Raw genomic sequence first — 18,867 nt, 5'->3', positions numbered from 1 at the left:
TCGCGACGGTGATTTGGTCTCGCTATGCACTCAGACAAATGAATAGGTCATGTTGTCCAATTAGTGACCCACTAATTACTGAATAAGTGAGTCATTGTGTTTGTGTGCGAGCATTTAATTGTGTTTGGAATGGTTGTGTGGGTCTGAACTTTTATCCTGGATTGCCTCGCTCTCTCTGAAGCAAAGCTTGCATTCAGTACACTCGGAGAAATTTGTGAGCCTTTGTCCAAATAGCGATGCACTTTGTGCCCTTGTGTGGGTCATCCTGACCCAGGTTGGCCCTGCAAAAGAGCGTATCAGTGCTACGTGCGCTCTCTGCTCGTGCTGTGGAAAATAAAGTGTGTCAATATTTTGACAGTATGGTCCATTTATTTTTCTGGGTGTATATGTGATGTTCCGTGTCATTTATGGCCTTCACGAGATAATAACTGGCCAACCAGGTTGAAAAATAGTGCTGGAATTTTATGATAATAAATTTTTATGGTCATAATAATTTTTAATTAAAATTCTGTCTTTGAGATTTCGTTTTTTACAATGTACCTGGTACATGAATTTAATAATTGAACCTGAGCTGTAAATAACGTTTAGAAATTCTGTTGTTGATTAATTTCTTCTTAAATTAACTTTATATTCCTGTACAGTACACTATTGTTGTTTTAATTTTTACTACAGAATTTTTTTACTGAATCTTATCTAATTTCTACATCAATAAGATCCAACGTTCATTTCCGATCACAAACGACCTTTATAAAAATTTTAACCATTCAATAGTTTTAGTTTGGTCATCACCAAACACTTCAAGGTGATTTTCATTTATCGTTAAACGAAAAAATTGAATTCTAATCTTAATTACTGACAAAAATTTGAAAATCCACGTAATCACTATTTATGAACCTGGCAGTTTAATCAGTGAAATAAAATTATAAATCCACTTAATAAATTTTTTTAACGTGGCAGTTATTTTTAATGTATGATTTCATTTCAAGTTAAGGGGTTTCAAAAAGTGAGTCAAGGAGAGAGCGAAGCACCTTAAAAAACCCACTTTATAAAAACATTTTTAACGTGGCAGTTATTTTTACTGTATGGTTTTCATTTCAAGTTAAAGGGTTTCAAAAAGCGAGTCGCGGAGAGAGCGAAGCACCTTAATGCTCCTTGTTTGCTCCTTAACCTATTATTCCTGATCCTTGAATTCCTTTGTCCTTAACAGTCGTCAGCGGCCGCTGACCCTCAGGATGACTGGAGAGCGGTAAGACTTAAGGGCTTTCCTCTCCATTTAAATTACCTATTTTATGATTTTACCTGTCATGACTTAGCCCTTCTGCCCTTAACCTGTGTGCCGTCTTTCCCCTTTATGTTTTGCCCTTAACCTGCGTGCCGCCTTTCCCCTTTATGTTTTGCCCTTAGCCTGTGATCCGCCTTTTCCTCTTTGTGTTCTGCCCTTAACCTCCTTGTTGTCTTGCCCCTTAGTTTTGCCTATCTGCTATCGTATGCCACAAAACACATAACCGTCTGATGCCTGTACCCTTAGTTTCCTTATTGTCTGATGCCCTTAAATTGTGTGCTGTCATTACCCTTAGTTTACCTTCTGTGTTATGCCCTTAGTTGTTTGTTGTTCTACCCCTTAGCTTAGTAATGCATTATTCCATTAGTTGCATGCTTTATTTCCCCTTAGCTTTCCTTCTGTGTTATGTAGGTAGCTTCCTTCTCGTTACCCTTTCCATTGATTATATGCCATTCCTTAAAGTTAATTCTAATTTGAGATGTTAGTTAAATAAATAAAATTACGTCTCAATGTGTCACTAGAACTACTTTTTCCATACGCCTAGTCAGTTTCAGTCAAATTCAATTTATTAGAGAACATTTCTTTCCGGCAGAATTCGGTAAACTGCTCTACTTCGTTCCAAAATAAAAGCATTGTTACTGTTACTTTATTTAATTGTAGTTTTATTGTTCGTATCTTCCAATCTACGAAATTTTCTACGAATATAACGAGTCTCTGGAGTGAATTCCGATCTCATTTCATCAATATGCGCAGAAAAAAATGTATGCGCCACATTGTCCAAATCACGTTCATAGCCACTGCAGGAGCAGACGCAGCGCTAATACCGCTTTTTGCCGGGCCAAAGTGGGTCAGGATGACCCACACCGAGACCAAAATTTCATCGCCATTTGGACAAAGTGTCGCTCATTTCTCTGGGTGTCAATATATACTTCGAGTTTCATTTGTTTCAGAAACTAGCGACGGATCATCATGAGTTGGATTTAATTGTGCATTTTCTTTGGCCAATATCGTATTTTGGTTGCACGGTTTATGAAATTAACGCTTAACATGACGCGACTAAGATGCTAATTATAATATAGGTACTCTTATTAACGCTTATGCTTATTCAATGCTTTTCGCAAAATATTTTTTTTATTTAATATTTTACTAATTTGAATCGTGATCACGAATTCTCAAAATTGCGGCAGCTCTTAATATTTTTTCTGCTTTAATTCCTAATATCTGTCTTTATAAGAATAAGCTAAGCGTGCATGCCAATACCATCTCTTCAATACATAATTACTTACTACACGGCATCAATTATTAAAATCTCAATTGTAGTGAAACTTTGGGAAATAAAATTTAAAAACATTATAGGACTTCTTCAAAGCTAAAGTTAGAGAAGTAACGTTTAGAAAATTTCCGTTTCTTTCGTTCAATGCCTTTACGAATATTGTAAATATTGTACCTATCATGCGAAAAATATTGATGTTGCATTTATAGAGTTCTATTTCTATTGAGGATGCTAACAAACTAATTTCATGCAACTACTACTTCTCGGTATTTTACTGAAAACACGCATTGTTGACGCGAGATTGAAGACCATTTTGAGAGGAATTTTGAGGAAAATGTGTCCGCGTGACGTGTCAAAAATTCCCGTTTCAGGAATAAGAATATTGCAGTGTATACCTTCAATATCACGGGCCATGGGCGCCGAGGCGTGGTATTGCGTAAATACTTGTATTTTATGCTATTAACTGCAATCAAGTTATCATAATTAAGTGATTGTCGAGTGTTATTATTATAATTATAAATGTTTATTGCTGTTAGATTGTATTTTTAGACCATTTCTTAATAGCGTATTCACATTCATCACTCCTATGAAAACTGGAAATCTTTTGAAATTACTACTCAATACTTACGAATTAAGACTCTAGAACTTATATACTAAAGAAAATATCAAACTTTCAAACAATTTCGTGCTATTCAATACAATTTATTAACCTTTTTGAACTAAAGCAATTGCCTTTGCCGGAGGTAGAATTTAACTTTCTAATTTCATGTTGCAGGGTTTTAACCCTAAATTTTATATATCTGGACAGAATTTGCTAAATTGTGTATATTTTGGACAGAATTTGGACAAATGGAAGATGACGCGGCGTAAAATCAACGAAGATGCCCTGGAACGCGTCATTGAAGTCAAGAAGTTCGAGAACGAAATGAGTCAAACGCGCCGGAAGAGTAAAACTTTCAGCGAAATGAGGGAAGAAACGTGAGTAACTCACATACTGTGAGGTGAGAGAGATGTGAGTAACTCACATACTGTGAGGTGAGAGAGGAGATGTGAGTAACTCACATACTGTGAGGTGAGAGAGGAGATGTGAGTAACTCACACTGCCAAGTTCTAACTCGCTAGCAAGTTCCCCCTCAGAGGGAACTTCTGACGCGTGTCTGTGCTCGTCAGAAGTCCTATGGGATCTCGCGCTCCTAGAGGGATTGTTCCTGAGCGCCCCACCGCTGAGCTCGTGGTGTCTGACTGCAGGTCTCAGTTGTGGGGTTAATTAAGTTATTATGTAGGTAGGATTCCTTACAGTAAGTTATTATGTAGGTAGGATTCCTTACAGTAAGTTATTATGTAGGTAGGATTCCATACAGTAAGTTAAAATGTAGGTAGGATTCCTTACATTAAGTTATTATGTAGTTAGGATTCCTTAAATTTCCCTTCTTTGTCTCTCTCGTGCGGGCGGCCGACGTCCCGTGTAAGCGACCTCTTGTACGAGTGTCTTCGTTTCTGTTGCTTTTCACCTGTCCCTCCTTGTCACCTGTCCCTCCTTGTCACTTCGTCTCTTTGAGATGCTAACGCTGCTTTTTCGAGCCAGCTTCAGCGGGCTGGGCAATTGAGACCTTCCGCCTCTTGTGGGTGATAAATAATTTTTTTATTCTAGAAACTCTAAATAATTGAGAGAGACCTTCCACCTCATTGATGATGTTCATAATGACTTTCGGTGCGAGATAGCTAAATAGCTGAATCGCTAGTAAACATGTGTCCACTAAACAGACTAACCAACTAACTCGCTAGCAAGTTCCGATTTTTATATTTATTTTGTGAAAGAGTTTTATTTGGAAAAAGTTTTAGTCGTGGGTATTAAAAATAACAAGCTTAATTTCTCTGATATTAATTTGAAATTAAATTTTCAGCGGTAAACGAGGACTTCGTCGCAACCTAATCGTCCATGACGACCAAGAAGCGGACGACATCTCAAGTTTACTGAACTGCGACTCGGGGGCGGCGGCCCCCAAACCTGATGACTCATTTAACAGCGACTACAAAACCAATGAAAACGAAGATCTAAACGAAAACAATTCCATTACAAACTCCGAGTTCAAGAGCTCAAACTTCAGCACTACGTCGTCTTCAAGTATTAAAAGTACGACGAGAGAAGTAGTAGTTAAAGAATTACTTGACCAAGATAACAAAGATGCCAAAAGCGATGCCGGGTTCTGCACAGGCTCGGACACCGGCAGTGATGGACAGTTCCATGAAGATAACATCAGTGATACTTCTTCTGCACTAGTGAGTTGTTTCTGCTTATATTATATATCAAATTCTATTCATCCCATTAAGTGAAATGAATATACCCGAACCCCATGCATTCTACTCATCAAGTGGAATGATTACACCGAACCACATTCATTCTATTCTTCAATTACGTGGAATGAGTATACCCGAAACCCATTCATTTTATTCATAACGTTGAATGATTATAGCCTAACCCATTTATCAAGTAAAATGAATATACCCGAAACCTATTCATATACTAATATATCAATTCATGCCTATAGGTGTTGTGTTTTTCGAGTGACTTCATCAGTATTAATGAATTTTTTTGTTGCTGTTGTTGTTTGTTTAAACTTTAATCTGATTACTCTAGTTTATGTATATCAGGATGCTTTAGAGTTATAACTGTATTGTCATTGTTCGTCATTTGTATATTCTGGAGTTTGCTCTGACGTTTATATATATTATTATGGCTTCTGAAATTGTGCCTGGTTAATACGTGGTTCTTCACGTCTAGCCGAAACTTTTCGTTGGTCATATATAATTTTTTTTTTAATTTTGCTGATTTCAGTTCGTCACACTCAATTTTTCGTTTTTTTTTTACTGATTTTTATTTCATTTTCTTAATAAGTAAATTATTTAAAACGTAATTTGTCTATTTATGAAAAAGAATCTATAATCAACTGAGATTTATTTATCTTCAATCGCCAATTTATTTATCTTCTGATGACTTTTTATGAATAATTTTCATTCGAATTTGTGTACCGGAAAACTTATGGGTCTTTTCGTGTTCGTGGTGCGTGATTCGTTGAGTTTTATTGGTGTTACTCCGCATTGCAGGGCGACAAGAAAGAGACTCATGACTCACTTTTGGACGCCGGGATGCAGCTGAAGGATGAGGAAGCCATGAGCTGTTCATCCATGTCATCCAGCAAGCAAGAGACCATGGAATATACGTACGATAAAGCCATCGAAGGATACAAACAATTTGCACAAACTTCCGCCAAAAAACGAACTGCCAGTCTCAGTAACCTGGCATCCTTTGACAAAATTAAAACCGAAAACGTTGCTCCGACCGGAAATATCAGCAATAAATTGAACTTTTTCGTCAAAGAAATGGGTAAAGAGTTCGTTAAACCATCATCCGAGAAAGTTGTTATCATGCGAGAGAAAAACGCAAAAGTTGACATTACGAAACGAAGAACCATGTTTGAAATGAGTCAGTCTTCATCAACTATTAACATGACTGGTAATGATTCATCGAAACTTGATCGCCGACGATCGACGGACATGACAGCGTCAACTGGCAACCTCAGGAGCAAAGTTGCGTCCTTCGAAGGATTCGAATCTCCTCAAGAAAAAAGCAAGACAGATGCAACTATGAAAAATTCCACGGTGAAGAAACAACTTGCAAATTTCTCATCTTTGAGTACCGAAGTTATCACGGCTTCGAAAAAACGGACCCCTGAAAAAGATAAAAATTTCTTACAGAAACTCGCCTCGTTTTCGAACAAAGAAAGCGGCGAACAAACTTGGCGCTCAGAAAGTTATGATTCGCCTCCGAAAGTTTCAAATACTCTTAAGTCTAAGATCGCTTCGTTCGAACAATTGGATCAACGAGAACAATCATCAAACTTCCGTCATGACGAAACCCAGAGATCAGAAGAGCGATCGGTCAGCACGGAGAGGCTATCCTGGACCTCTGTTAAAAAGCTCGAGGTAAAGGTTTCACCTATAATAAATAATGAAACTACCCTACGAAATAAGTCGAAACTGACGGAAAATGCTCGTAAAGCACCGTCGGTTTCGCGGGTCACTCCTTTCATTGAGGTGTCACTGGGAGACGAAAAATTTGTTGACCCTAAACGTTCGTCGCATAATGATCCTCAAAAACGTTTCACCGTTTACGAAACCATCGAGTCTGTGCAAATGACCGATGTACATGGCGACTCTGCTCCCATGTATTCTATATTCAAAGACGGGACTGAAGCATTTCAGGATGAGGTTCGTAGGTGTAACGAGTTTGTTTTACGGCGTGAGCGTGGCGATGAAAATTTCGTCGAACTAACTCGCTAAAATTGCCTGCTGAATTTTTCAACTAATTTTTACGAAATTTTCCTCGTACCTGAATTCTCTTCGCTTATCAGACAGCTTCAAATATTTTATTCTCCGCCTACGGCTAGCTTGTAACGTTTTTGTCATTAATTCATTAATGATGCACTAATTTACCTTAACTACGGAAATCAAAAACCGCCTCTTATCATTTCGCGTGTCCCCAAAATGTCGATTCTCAAATCAATTTGCGAAGACCACAATATCAGAAAGTCAAATTACACATAAAAAATGTTTCTAGGTCCAATTAAAATATTAAATCTTTCATCACTCGCTATTTTAGCTGCTTATTTAATTTTTTGCTTGTTTTTGTCGTGATTTTCGCGCTTTAATCGTTGGCGTGTATAAAATTTGAGCTTCCGCTAACGCCTTGTCAATTTTTGTGGAGTGATTTCACTTTTTTCGATGACGCTCTTCCGTGACGATGTTGCTTTGGTGATGACTGATAAAATTGTTTCCAATGTTATTTCCATGTAATTTTTTTTGTTGTACTTTACAATGCTTGGAGTTACATTGTGTTTTATGCTAAAAATATGCTGCTATCATTTTACGTTTGCTCGACTAACTTAATAATTATCGACTTCAATGTGAAAACATTTTCATTAAGGAATTATAATCATTGTTTATATTTTAGTTAAGAGGAAAATGTTTCGTAACTATCTCGATTGAAACATGCATCGGCTATTCATACGACAATCTTGTCTCTTCATGGTACCATCTTGTCAATGTTATAAAATGGAGTTAATTTTTACATTCAAAACCTTTCGCTTTTACCTCACGGACCTTTCACCCTTTGCCATTACCCCAAATGCTCATTACTCTTTACTGACATTTGTTTTACTATCATGTTTAAAATACAATTACTTTACTATAATTTTCCTATCAAATCCCACAGTCTCGGGTTAGCAAGTCACCTTTGGCCTCTCGCGCCGAAGAGGCCAAGCAGGAATCGACTTTTGGGCCTCGCATTTCATCCAGCGCCTCTGCCAGCGTGGCTGACTCCGCTGACTGTCCTCCCCTGAACCTCAAAGGGGATTTGTCAGCCACTGAGGCCCCAATCAGCACATCCTCTCCTCGGACCGCTGACGAAAAATCCGCTTACATCCGCGGTTGCGGATTAGCTGACGAACAGCAACCGATTTATGACGATGTGTTGAACACTGAACAGCCGTTGAACACTGAAAAGCCGAACACTGAACAGCTGATGAACACTGAAAAGCCGAACACTGAAAAGTTAATGTACGCTGAACAGTTAATTAACACCGAAAAGCCGAACACCGAACAGCCAACGAACACTGAACAACCGAACACGCAGAAAACTACGGACGGTGCCGCCCGTCATCACACCTACTCAGATGATGACATCAACGAGGTGAGTCATCAGCAGCTCTGACTCAAATTTTTGTCGTAGAATTTAGTCGATAAGAAAGTTACAGGAAAATTGTTCATATTTTAGGTGATACTTTAACCGCTACAAATTTAAAAATGTCCTTTTATTTGGCAGTAAAGAAAATTTGTCTTATTTTAGGTGATGATTTAACCACTAAAAATTTCAAAAAATTTCAATTTATTTTGAGATAGACGCCGAATTTAGAGTAATATCGTGAACAGAAAATTATCTTGCAGTTCTGTCAACTTTCCATCTTTGAATTTTATCGCTAGAAAGTACCAATAAAATTTAAGATCTTTTGGTTGAAGCCCAAAATTTTGGGAATATTGTTAGTAATTTGCGACGTAATTATTCATTTGTACTTAATTCGGATATGAAATATGAGTATTCGGAGAATCAATGCCGGTGTTTGTTTTCTAAATATCGGCTTGCTTTTAAAAGCATCTGCTATGACAGGCTGAGTGCCATTATTCACAATATTAATCACAAAATGTCATAATCAATACTAATCATTGAGTGTCATTATTCACAATATTAATCACAGAGTATCATAATCATTACCAATCATTGAGTGTCATTATTCACAATATTAATCGCAGATTGTCATAATCAATACTAATCACTGAACATAATTATTTTCGGGGTTTGATCTACTCACCTGTTGTCATAAAAATCTTCCGTTTGTTATCTCAGGATCGCTGTTTTTTTCACAATTTGTAAGTTGTGCAAATGCTAATGTAATATTAACTTTTAATTTTTCTTACTTTTATAGATAATTCTTACAGATATATTATAATTTTTACAGGCTATCAGCGAGACTGAGACTGTTGCTCACAGCGTCAGTAGCTACGGCAAGGTTAGACATCAGAGATATTTATGTATTTGTTACATATTCAAATACAATTTTTCTTGCATGTGGCTAACAATTTGCTAAGTTATGTTATGTGGCTAAGAATAAATTAGCAAGAAATATGCAAACATATTCCTTATTTAGAATTTTAAAACAAATATTTATATCTATTTTATTAATGTGAATTTGTTTTTTTTAACAGAGCCTAAGCACGCAAGTCCCCCCCAAGCGGCAGCTCCCCACCATCCCCCCCACTCCCTACAAGCCCCTCACCTCCCCCTCCTTCTCCTCCGTACCTGCGCCCCGCCCCGTAAGTTGTGATATTATTTATTCTTCTATCTTTTAAATTTATTGTATTTTTCACAATCATTATATTTTACACATTTATCTATGATTTTTTTCACAGTTGGTTATTTGACACATATATTTATTGTATTTTCCACATTCATCATATTGTTCTGCCATCGTATATATCTATTTATTGTATTTTTACACATTTATTTATTATTTTATTCTGCTATATTACATATTTGGTTGTTTACCATCACCCATATTTTCAACGTGTCATTTTTCTAAAGGAGCATAAAATATTCATTGAAAACACAACACTAAATATATTCATTGAAAACACAATGACGAAAATCCCATCAACAAAACAATATTTTCACTAAATTTTTCACCCACAGGTTGTGTTTGAGAACTGGTCCACAAGTGGGGGACCTATCGCTCCCCCCTCAGAGCCTCCCCCACCACCTCCCCCCGAGGAAGATGACTCAGATTGTGACCAAGAAGTGAGTCACCCGACGGGTGATCGCTGGAGCACCGACGGGGTATCCTTCGAGCATCCTTCCATCTGCTCCCCCACTCCCTCAGACACTCCCTCACTTGTGCACTCCGAGGTACGTTACTTACTCCCTCTTGTGAGGTACGTTACTTACCCTCTTGTGAGGTACGTTACTTCCCTCCTGTGAGGTACGTTACTTACCCTCGCGTGAGGTACTTACCCTCTTGTGAGGTACGTTACTTACCCTCTTCTTTGGTAATCGTTTCCCCTCATCTGAGGTAAAATGTTGGCCCTCTTACTAGGTATCATTCTCAGCAGAGGTACGCCTCCCCTCCCCATTTGAGGTACCATATTTTGTGTGCTTGTATTAATGTTTCGTGTACTTGTATAGATGTTTTGTGTTTGTATAGATGTTTTGTGTGCTTGTATTAATGTTTTGTGCGCTTGTATTGATGTTTTGTGTACTTGTATTAATGTCTTGTATGCCCAGGCGAGCTCGAAGACCTCCTCGAGCACCAGAGAGGAGCTCAGGCGTCGGCGCTCAAACTTCCTTGGCACCTCGCAATGTGAGTTATATTCATAATCAATTAATAATAACTATCATCTTATAATGGAAAATATACTAACGTTCATCGTAATAATGTTATAAAATTTTGCATTACTCACATGGAACTAATATTCACTGGCCGGAGTAAAGTTCATCTGTAATAATCATCATAATTGTGTTTTTATAATGTTAAAATGTTATGTATATAATCTTATAGAATGATAAAATGTTATATATAATCTTATATAATGATAAAATGTTGCGTTGTTCTCATATCACATACTGACTGACCGGAGTAATCATCTTCTATTAAAATCATCATAATGTTGTTATACACAATGCATCATAATGCTGTTATACACAATGCATCATAATGTTGTTATACACAATGCACCATAATGCTGTTATACACAATGCACCATAATGCTGTTATACACAATGCACCATAATGCCTACATACACAATGCATCATAATGCTGTTATACACAATGCACCATAATACTTTTATACATAATGCATTTATACATAATGCATTTATACATAATGCATTTATACATAATGCATCAAAATTATTAATAGGATATTATTGACCGTTATTAAGTGACCGGAATGTTATTTTAACAGCGGACACGGGCGCTTGTGAGGCGGAGAGTTCGCTCCTGCAGCAGCAGCAGCAGGAGGCAGACCGTAAACTGCAGGAGGCGCGACGCTCCCTGCAGCAGCCAACTGCTCAGGTAACAGTAAAAATAAACAATATTTAATATATTAGTTCATTTAATGTACATGAATGATTATTTATTGTTATTAATATTATATTATCTTAATTTTAAATGGTTTCAATTTAATATTTCGTATATACCAATTCAATGTGTTAAAAAATTGAATTAAATATTATCTTAATTAATTATCTGGTGATAATTAAAAAAGGATTAATTATAACCAGATTTTGAACGACATCAGTCAGTTCTTAATAATTATTATTAATTCATTTAAATGATAAATAATGATCACCAGATTCTGAACGACATCGACCAGTCCCGCAACGCGCGTGACGTCACGAGGCACCGCTACACGTGGGAGGACAGAGTGAGAGCGGACACGTCCGCCCGCCCCGACAACCTCAACGACACTGACGACGGATACAACTATCACAGCGTTAGTTGTTTATTTGATTTAGGAGTATCGTTAATATTTTGAAATATTTTAATATTTTATAGTAAGTTGAATATAGTAAATTTTGAGAGAATATAGTAAGTTTTTAGTGAATATAGTAAGCTTTAAACGAATATAGTAATTTTTGAGTGAATATAGTAAGTCTTAAACGAATATAGTAATTTTTGAGTGAATATAGTAAGTCTTAAACGAATATAGTAATTTTTGAGTGAATATAGAAAGGTTTGAGTGAATATAATAAGTTTTAAACGAATATAGTAATTTTTGAGTGAATATAGAAAGTTTTGAGTGAATATAGTAAGTTTTGAGTTAACATAGTAAATTTTGAGTGAAAACAGTAAATTTTTAATGAATATACTAAACGGGGAAAGGTCACCTCGAAAATTTTAACGATGAGGGGTAATCACTTACCGTTACTGTTTTTTAATAGTATCGGTAATATTTTAAGTGAATATAGTAAGAGTTTTTGAGTTGACATGGCAGCTGAAGCATCGCATTTTACTACCACGTAAAAATTATTAGTTATAGGTCACCTCCACGGTCGTTGGTACACTCAGGGCAATGAATGAGATCTTGGCCAAATATGTTTGTAGTTTTTCACTTTCTATTGATCATTCTGATTTTTGGCTCGGTAAAAGGGCCTATCAATTTTTCTGATTATACCTCCGCACATGTGTGATGGTGAAAAATCAACCCTGCTGATATGTCCTTGTTATGTTAGGTCGAATTAATGTTCTTTTTTGTTTACTCACGTTTGTTTATTTTATTTTGCAGAAACTGCAAGAACTTGAGGTTGAAATGCTGCGCCATGACAGAACTGTGATCAACCGCACTATCTCTCAACAACAACAACAGTTGTCGAGTGGACTTGATATATACGACGATGTCGTACCAGATGTTCCTAAAAGCGACAGTCTTGCGACAGCTTCCAGCCAAAATCCCCAAAATGTTCGCGCACAGAACGGGATTTCGTATGCGCAAAATCCGCATACGCAAAAGTCTAGCTCTGTCAGCATCAACAACCGCTCTGACGACCGTCAGCCGAGCATACCTCGAGCTGACAATTCCCAGCCTGACATTAGTACACGACAGCAACGTGCACCTACTGCATCAAATCAACCATCAAACTCAGTTAATTATGAGCCGAAATATCCAAACAATAACTATCATCAACCACCCGATACTCGTAGTGGTTCTTATCAGCATCAGGATGATATCAGGGAGCAGAATTCCTACTCAAGCAGCAACTATGAGCACAATGAGTCGGAAAAAATGGTCAGTTACCGGGAACAGAGTTACTCCATAAACAAAAACTATGCATCGGAAAAAATGTATCCAGAAGATAGTGTTCCACCTCCTGAAAAGCCTATGCGTTCATACACAACTTGCTATGATTCTACCCAGCCTACCCAGCCTAACCCTCCTGAACCTATGCCCAGGAAAATCCTGCCTCCGCTGCCCAAAGAAACCGAGTGAGTTGAATTTATATGATAATTGTATTGGGAAAGTAGAATATACATGAAATATCTATACATACATATAATATGTTTGTGTTATAAAAATAGACTAAAGGTTTTTTCTGACAAATTGCCCCATAGCCAAAATTATAACGCCAATTGCGCGTTTTTTGTGCAATTGTTTGTTTAACATAGAAATAATTTCGTTACATATAAAATGAAATTTTCCATGCTATTGTTCGCTAATATTTATGCCTATTCTCAAATTTATGCTTCGATTAGTCTTCAATTTATCATCGCGTTTCATTTAATTTATTTTTTTTTGTTCGATTAAATGGATTTCTCCATCTCTATTAAAATTGTCATAGATTACCAAATGTTGCCACAAAATTACGTTCGTTCCAATGCACTTCTCTGCCTGATGAGCTACATAAATAAAGTTTATTGCAATATTTTTCAGTATTCAAGGCTTCAAATAAGTTAAAACAACAAAATTTACTCTGCACGTCCTTCTAAAATATCTAATATTCATTCATGCTTCTCAATACTTGTTTTTGTTTGGTTTTCATTTCAAATATGATCCATACTGCAAATTATTGTACAGTTTTTAAATCAAAATTTTGTTTACTCCAATCAAGTCTTTTTTTCCAAACAGAAAAACTGACTCTTCTGAAGGCTTTTTTGGAAAATCAAATTTTTTTTAACCCTGTGAGGTCCTTATCATCAGTACTAATTCCTCCGATTTTTTTGAGAAATAAAATTTTTGGGGCTAATCAAGTATGTATTTCAATCAGAGAGACTGACCATTCCGAAGTTTTTTTTGCGTCAAAATCAAAATTGCGTTGACCTAATAAAGTCCTTTTTAGCGCATTTTCTCATTTATGGAAAAAAATGCACTATTGTGCTCGCCATGTCCGTCCGTCTGTCCGTCCGTCCGTCTGTCCGTCCGTCCGTCCGTCTGTCTGTCCGTCTGTCTGTCCGTCTGTCTGTCTGTCTGTCCGTCCGTCCGTGACTTCACGTTTTCGTCAACGAGAATATGCGCTCTCTGTCACTCACTGCAGTGAGTACTGAGTTATATTTTTCCCACCCAGGGAGCTCGACTACACTGAAGGCCCACAACAACACTTAAGTCGCCAGTCCCGGCAGGCGCTGTCTGCCATGCCGCGTAACCGCCTCTCCGACGGCGAGAGTTGGATTAAAAGAAAACCTGATACCAACCGTGACTATAGCAAGCACTGGCTTATACAGGTACGTTAAATCTAATAATTATTCTTTTAGTTCGATTTATGATGTTATTTTATCCATAATTAAAAAACTAATATTGAAATTCTATTGGAAAAACTAATAAGAAAATTGCCAATAAAACGAATTTTCTGGTCTTCAACGAAACCTGCTTAAAGGAACAAATTTTGCCAACCTATGCTAATAATAAAAAAACCTAGCTTATTTCATCCAGTTCTAACGAGATTCAGTATTCAGGCACTTTTATCAAAATTATTTCTGATGTATTTTTTTTTGTATTACTAACTACAGGAAGCCGAGCAACGTCGGCTAGAGCAGCAAGATCATCGGACATCCTTACGCCAACAAAATGCAGCCAACAGCGTCGGTTACCCGCCCAAGATTGAAAGTCATTCAACCACCAGCATCGGTTCAGCAAATTTTACATCCCCTTACTTGAACGCAAACGACTCCCATCTTCCTCGCAGCTCTGACATCACTCTGAATAGGGGTTTGGATCCCATGAACAGAGCTCCTGATCCAATGAATAGGGCTTTGGATCCCATGAATAGGGCTTTGGATCCCATGAATAGGGTTTTGGATCCCATGAATAGGGCTTTGGATCCTATGAATAGGGCTTTGGATCCAATGAATAAAGGATTGGAGCCAATGATTAGGGCTTCGGAGGCCATCGGTCGCCTCAATGACTCCAGGACCTCGGAGCTCTTGCTGGGCGCTGGTGACAGCAAAATTGCGACCCGGGACCAACAAACGCCCACCAACAGGAACACAAACCCGAATTCGTGGATGAATCAAGCCACCACATACCAGCCGCTACCCTCCCCCTCTGTTGACTCTACTGCCAGATCAACAGAGAAACCTCTCCCCGAATCTATTATCAACAGCATTACTCAGCGTGTCAACAACCGGAGCAGACCAAGCTCTGACAACAACAGTAGTGGAAGGTGAGGTATCATTGTGTTATCATTTGAAGATCAAATTTAAATTAATCAAGAATTTGCAAGCAAATAACATGCAAAATTTACCGTATGTTCATTGAAAATATTTTGGAATCGTAAGCAAACTTAGGTATCCTCCTAATATTTTTTTACGAATTGTTCTGTCCTTCATTGTTCATTGTCCTTCATTGTCCAGTTCTTATTTCTCAACGGTAGACCTGTAAATCTATATCATCAATTAAAAATTGTTTGGCCCATTTTACGGAGTCCAACATTTACAACGCGAATACGCTATTTTTTGATGAACAAAATACAGATGCCCTGTATTTTCCCCGTGTATTTTTGAATTTCATGTGCCTACTCCACGCAAGCTATACGGTGCATCGTTGATATGACCTACTCCGAATCGTTAGAATATAGATGAGCTAAAATGTAAATGGCGAGTAAGAAATTTAAAATCATGAGAACAATAAGATAGCGAGAACAGATTCTTTGTAAGGATGGTGAGATTCAAGCAGCTGCGGTCGAAAGCTACGTCAGTCGCATGCACTGCAAACCCTAGCAATCTTACGGTTAAGGGCCTGCAACTGCTTGTTACGTACAAGTCTTTTAGAATTGGGTATGATTGGAATTATTTACCTTCTTCAAATAGTTATTTTTTAGGAATTAGTTATTTGCCGTTAGGATTAGTTTGTTAGTTATTAGTAATAAACAATTAGTTATTGTTAATTAATTTGTTTTATTTTATTCGAAGGCCGAGCCCCTACACGACGAGTATCACAGGCAGTAACAGCAACCTCCATCACGCTGCTTCAGTATCCAGCAGCGGCCACTCGTACGGCACCACAGATGAAAACTACCACGACTACATGAATGCCGAAGTACTTCACTCCAACTACCAGAACTACCATCAACCTCAAACTGACGATCTTACAATGAACCAACAACTGTACGCGAACTACCCTACTCGACCGCCCTATACTCGCGATCACGATACTCTCAGCAACGGTAACCACCCGCACCGACAACAACAGAATATTTACGACATTTCAACGCCTCCTTCAATACACCATCATAATTTACACGAGTCTCCTCAATCTTCTCCCTCAATCCAGTCTAATCTCAATGCATCACAGACGATAGACAATGGAAGTCCAAACACGACCAGCTCCTCCACGGACGACCAACGTCTCTTGAGCGTCTCTGGCAAGAAGAAATGTTCGCACTGCAGTGAAGAACTTGGTCGAGGAGCCGCCATGATAATTGAAAGTCTGCGTTTGTTTTACCACATCCCGTGCTTCGTTTGCTGTGTGTGCGGCGTTCAGCTCGGTAATGGCAAGGCTGGTGCTGATGTCAGAGTGCGCAATCACGCTCTGCACTGTCACAACTGCTACTCTAATGACCAAGGTAAGTTTTTTTATTTGATATATATATTTTATATATATATATATATATTTATTTTTGGTGTAGTTTGACATAAGTTGTTCTTTAATGCAGGTTTCATTGAAGACCAGAGAGTATTTCTAATTGAACATTTATTTTATAGTTTTTCTCTATTCGGCGAATTAGGCTTTTGATAGGAATTGAAAACTGAAAATATTTATATTTATACTTGGGTGGGTAATGGTCAGGGAATTCATTGATTTAAATTCAGATGTCGTTGGTTGATTAAAATTCAGGTTTAAGGAAGTAATTTTAATTTATTAATGACGTTTTGAATGTGACAACATTAATTTTCAAGTTATAGGATGCTTTGAATACAGAAATATTGGTGGAAATAAGTACGTGATAATTTGATAATACACGAAAATTTGGATATCATATAGATATCAGCTCAGGATACATCGAGCTAAAATTGTGCACAATCTTTCTATATATTTATCAGCGGCTATTTTTTATAAAAATTCATCTATTCTTCGTCACCTTCACAAATGACATGACTTGAGGCTGAACTATAGATAAAGTTTATTGGTTTTCATCTGGGCGGCAAGTTCTTTGTCATTTATAGATCAGTTTTCGATTTGTGTTTGGTATGAATGTTATGGTATTCGATGTCGTGATGGCGGCTTCAAATTTAATACCATAATTCCAATACCCTTTCCTTTTTGCGTTTTATTGAATTCGTTTTTCGCATTCAATAATCGTCTATCGACCGAAACTTCAAATAATATGTCCTTATTTTTAAACTATTTTCTTATTTTCTCTTCGAAATAAATTTGTATCAAGATTTCGTGTAACTGAATATCTATTTGCAGGTATGAAATTCAGCAAAGTTTGAATGCTTGACTGACGCTTACCACCGTCTCCGTGCCAAAGCCAGCTAAGAGGACGGCTGCTACAAGACGTATTCTTGCTTGAATTAAATGTATTATGTGTTGTCTATGTTGAGGAGGCCTCATACTCTCTCATTAATGGTGTTTTGAATTTCACTGTACTTTGCTGTGACCACCGGACTATGATTAACACACAAATAAATTCGCAATTGCTAGGTATTCCACAAATGTCGGTTACGAAAAACCACCGTCAATTTTAGTAAATTTCCTTTCTGAGCATAAAAGTAACTTGAATAACGTTGAATGGATAAAAATATACTTGTTAAGCGCCACTTGCGAAGGTTTCATGTAAATTGCCCAAACCTCAATGTAGATAAATATATTTACGATTGTAAAAATTTTGAATAGCTTCTAGTGATGATTTAGAGCATCCGCTATTTTGTATAACAGCTTACTTAACCGTTGTTCTTCCTTCACTTTCAAATCTGCGGATTTTCAATGCAATTCAATTAAAGGAGTGCACATTTGGGCCGGTAATCTCCTGGAAAAAATGTCCCTATTTCTATAATGTGTAAACGAAGATTTGAAAATTCTCTCAACTGTATTAAGTTACTGAGCTTGGAAGTTAGAATTCAACAGTGAATTTCTTGATGAGTTTGTTGGCTAGAATTCGTGCCCGCCCGTTCACCGCAAAATTTCGTACGCGTTCCATTTGCGATTATGTATTTCATAAATTTGGTAGCATGGTAGTAGTTTCTACAAAAATATTTACTTTTTTCAGTCAAAATAGTTTTTTCAAAAAGACATGTCATAGTTGGAAGATTCTTAATCTGCAATTTATGTAGCCTTCTAATAGGTTTTAAAGGAGCTTTTAGAAATTAAATTAATGTAGCCTGGATTTGGTGGTAAAGTTTTTTTTACTGATGCTATGTACATGTACATTGTCAAAAAATTGCAGGATATAAAGACAAAAATGATGAAATGTTTAATTTTTATTACCATCACAATATATTGTTTAGTGTAAGGTATCAAGTTTTTCTTTTAAATTATGTAATGTTTGTATAAGTTTTGCACATATGGTTTTTCATAAACCTAACCTTTGCCTATTTAACGGATTCTATATTAGGCAGTAAGGAAGTAATTTCTCCGCTTATAATGGTTTAATAAATAAATGTTTTGTAAACGATCATGTCAATTGATCATTAAAATCACCTCATCTGATGCAAATCGATTAGCGTGCATTCAGAAAAATGAATGGGTAAAATTGTCCAAATAGTGACA

At 37.0% G+C, this 18,867-nt stretch overlaps 1 protein-coding gene across 5 annotated transcripts in view; it reads left to right on the top strand.

Moving 5' to 3' along the window:
- LOC108671835 overlaps positions 1–18,508 on the top strand; it is an 82,553-nt gene extending 64,045 nt beyond the window's left edge. For 3 of the 5 annotated variants that reach the window (XM_018159430.2, XM_018159429.2, XM_018159428.2), the window contains 16 exons: positions 1,208–1,246; positions 3,394–3,533; positions 4,460–4,835; positions 5,661–6,824; positions 7,828–8,304; positions 9,128–9,178; positions 9,375–9,482; positions 9,859–10,071; positions 10,447–10,522; positions 11,128–11,237; positions 11,518–11,658; positions 12,451–13,148; positions 14,225–14,381; positions 14,667–15,319; positions 16,068–16,720; positions 17,569–18,508. In XM_018159430.2, the coding sequence (XP_018014919.1) occupies positions 1,208–1,246; positions 3,394–3,533; positions 4,460–4,835; positions 5,661–6,824; positions 7,828–8,304; positions 9,128–9,178; positions 9,375–9,482; positions 9,859–10,071; positions 10,447–10,522; positions 11,128–11,237; positions 11,518–11,658; positions 12,451–13,148; positions 14,225–14,381; positions 14,667–15,319; positions 16,068–16,720; positions 17,569–17,591 (5,079 nt within the window). In that variant the 3' untranslated portion in view covers positions 17,592–18,508. The remainder of the gene's footprint in view (positions 1–1,207; positions 1,247–3,393; positions 3,534–4,459; positions 4,836–5,660; positions 6,825–7,827; positions 8,305–9,127; positions 9,179–9,374; positions 9,483–9,858; positions 10,072–10,446; positions 10,523–11,127; positions 11,238–11,517; positions 11,659–12,450; positions 13,149–14,224; positions 14,382–14,666; positions 15,320–16,067; positions 16,721–17,568) is intronic. The other 2 variants (XM_047884925.1, XM_047884924.1) reach the window with 2 other exon arrangements.
- Positions 18,509–18,867: the final 359 nt, after the last annotated feature.

This window comes from Hyalella azteca, unplaced genomic scaffold (assembly GCF_000764305.2).
Source record: "Hyalella azteca isolate HAZT.00-mixed unplaced genomic scaffold, Hazt_2.0.2 contig16467, whole genome shotgun sequence".
In the NCBI taxonomy this organism is placed as follows: Eukaryota; Metazoa; Arthropoda; class Malacostraca; order Amphipoda; family Hyalellidae; genus Hyalella; species Hyalella azteca.
This window is presented reverse-complemented; position numbering and strand designations above follow the sequence as displayed.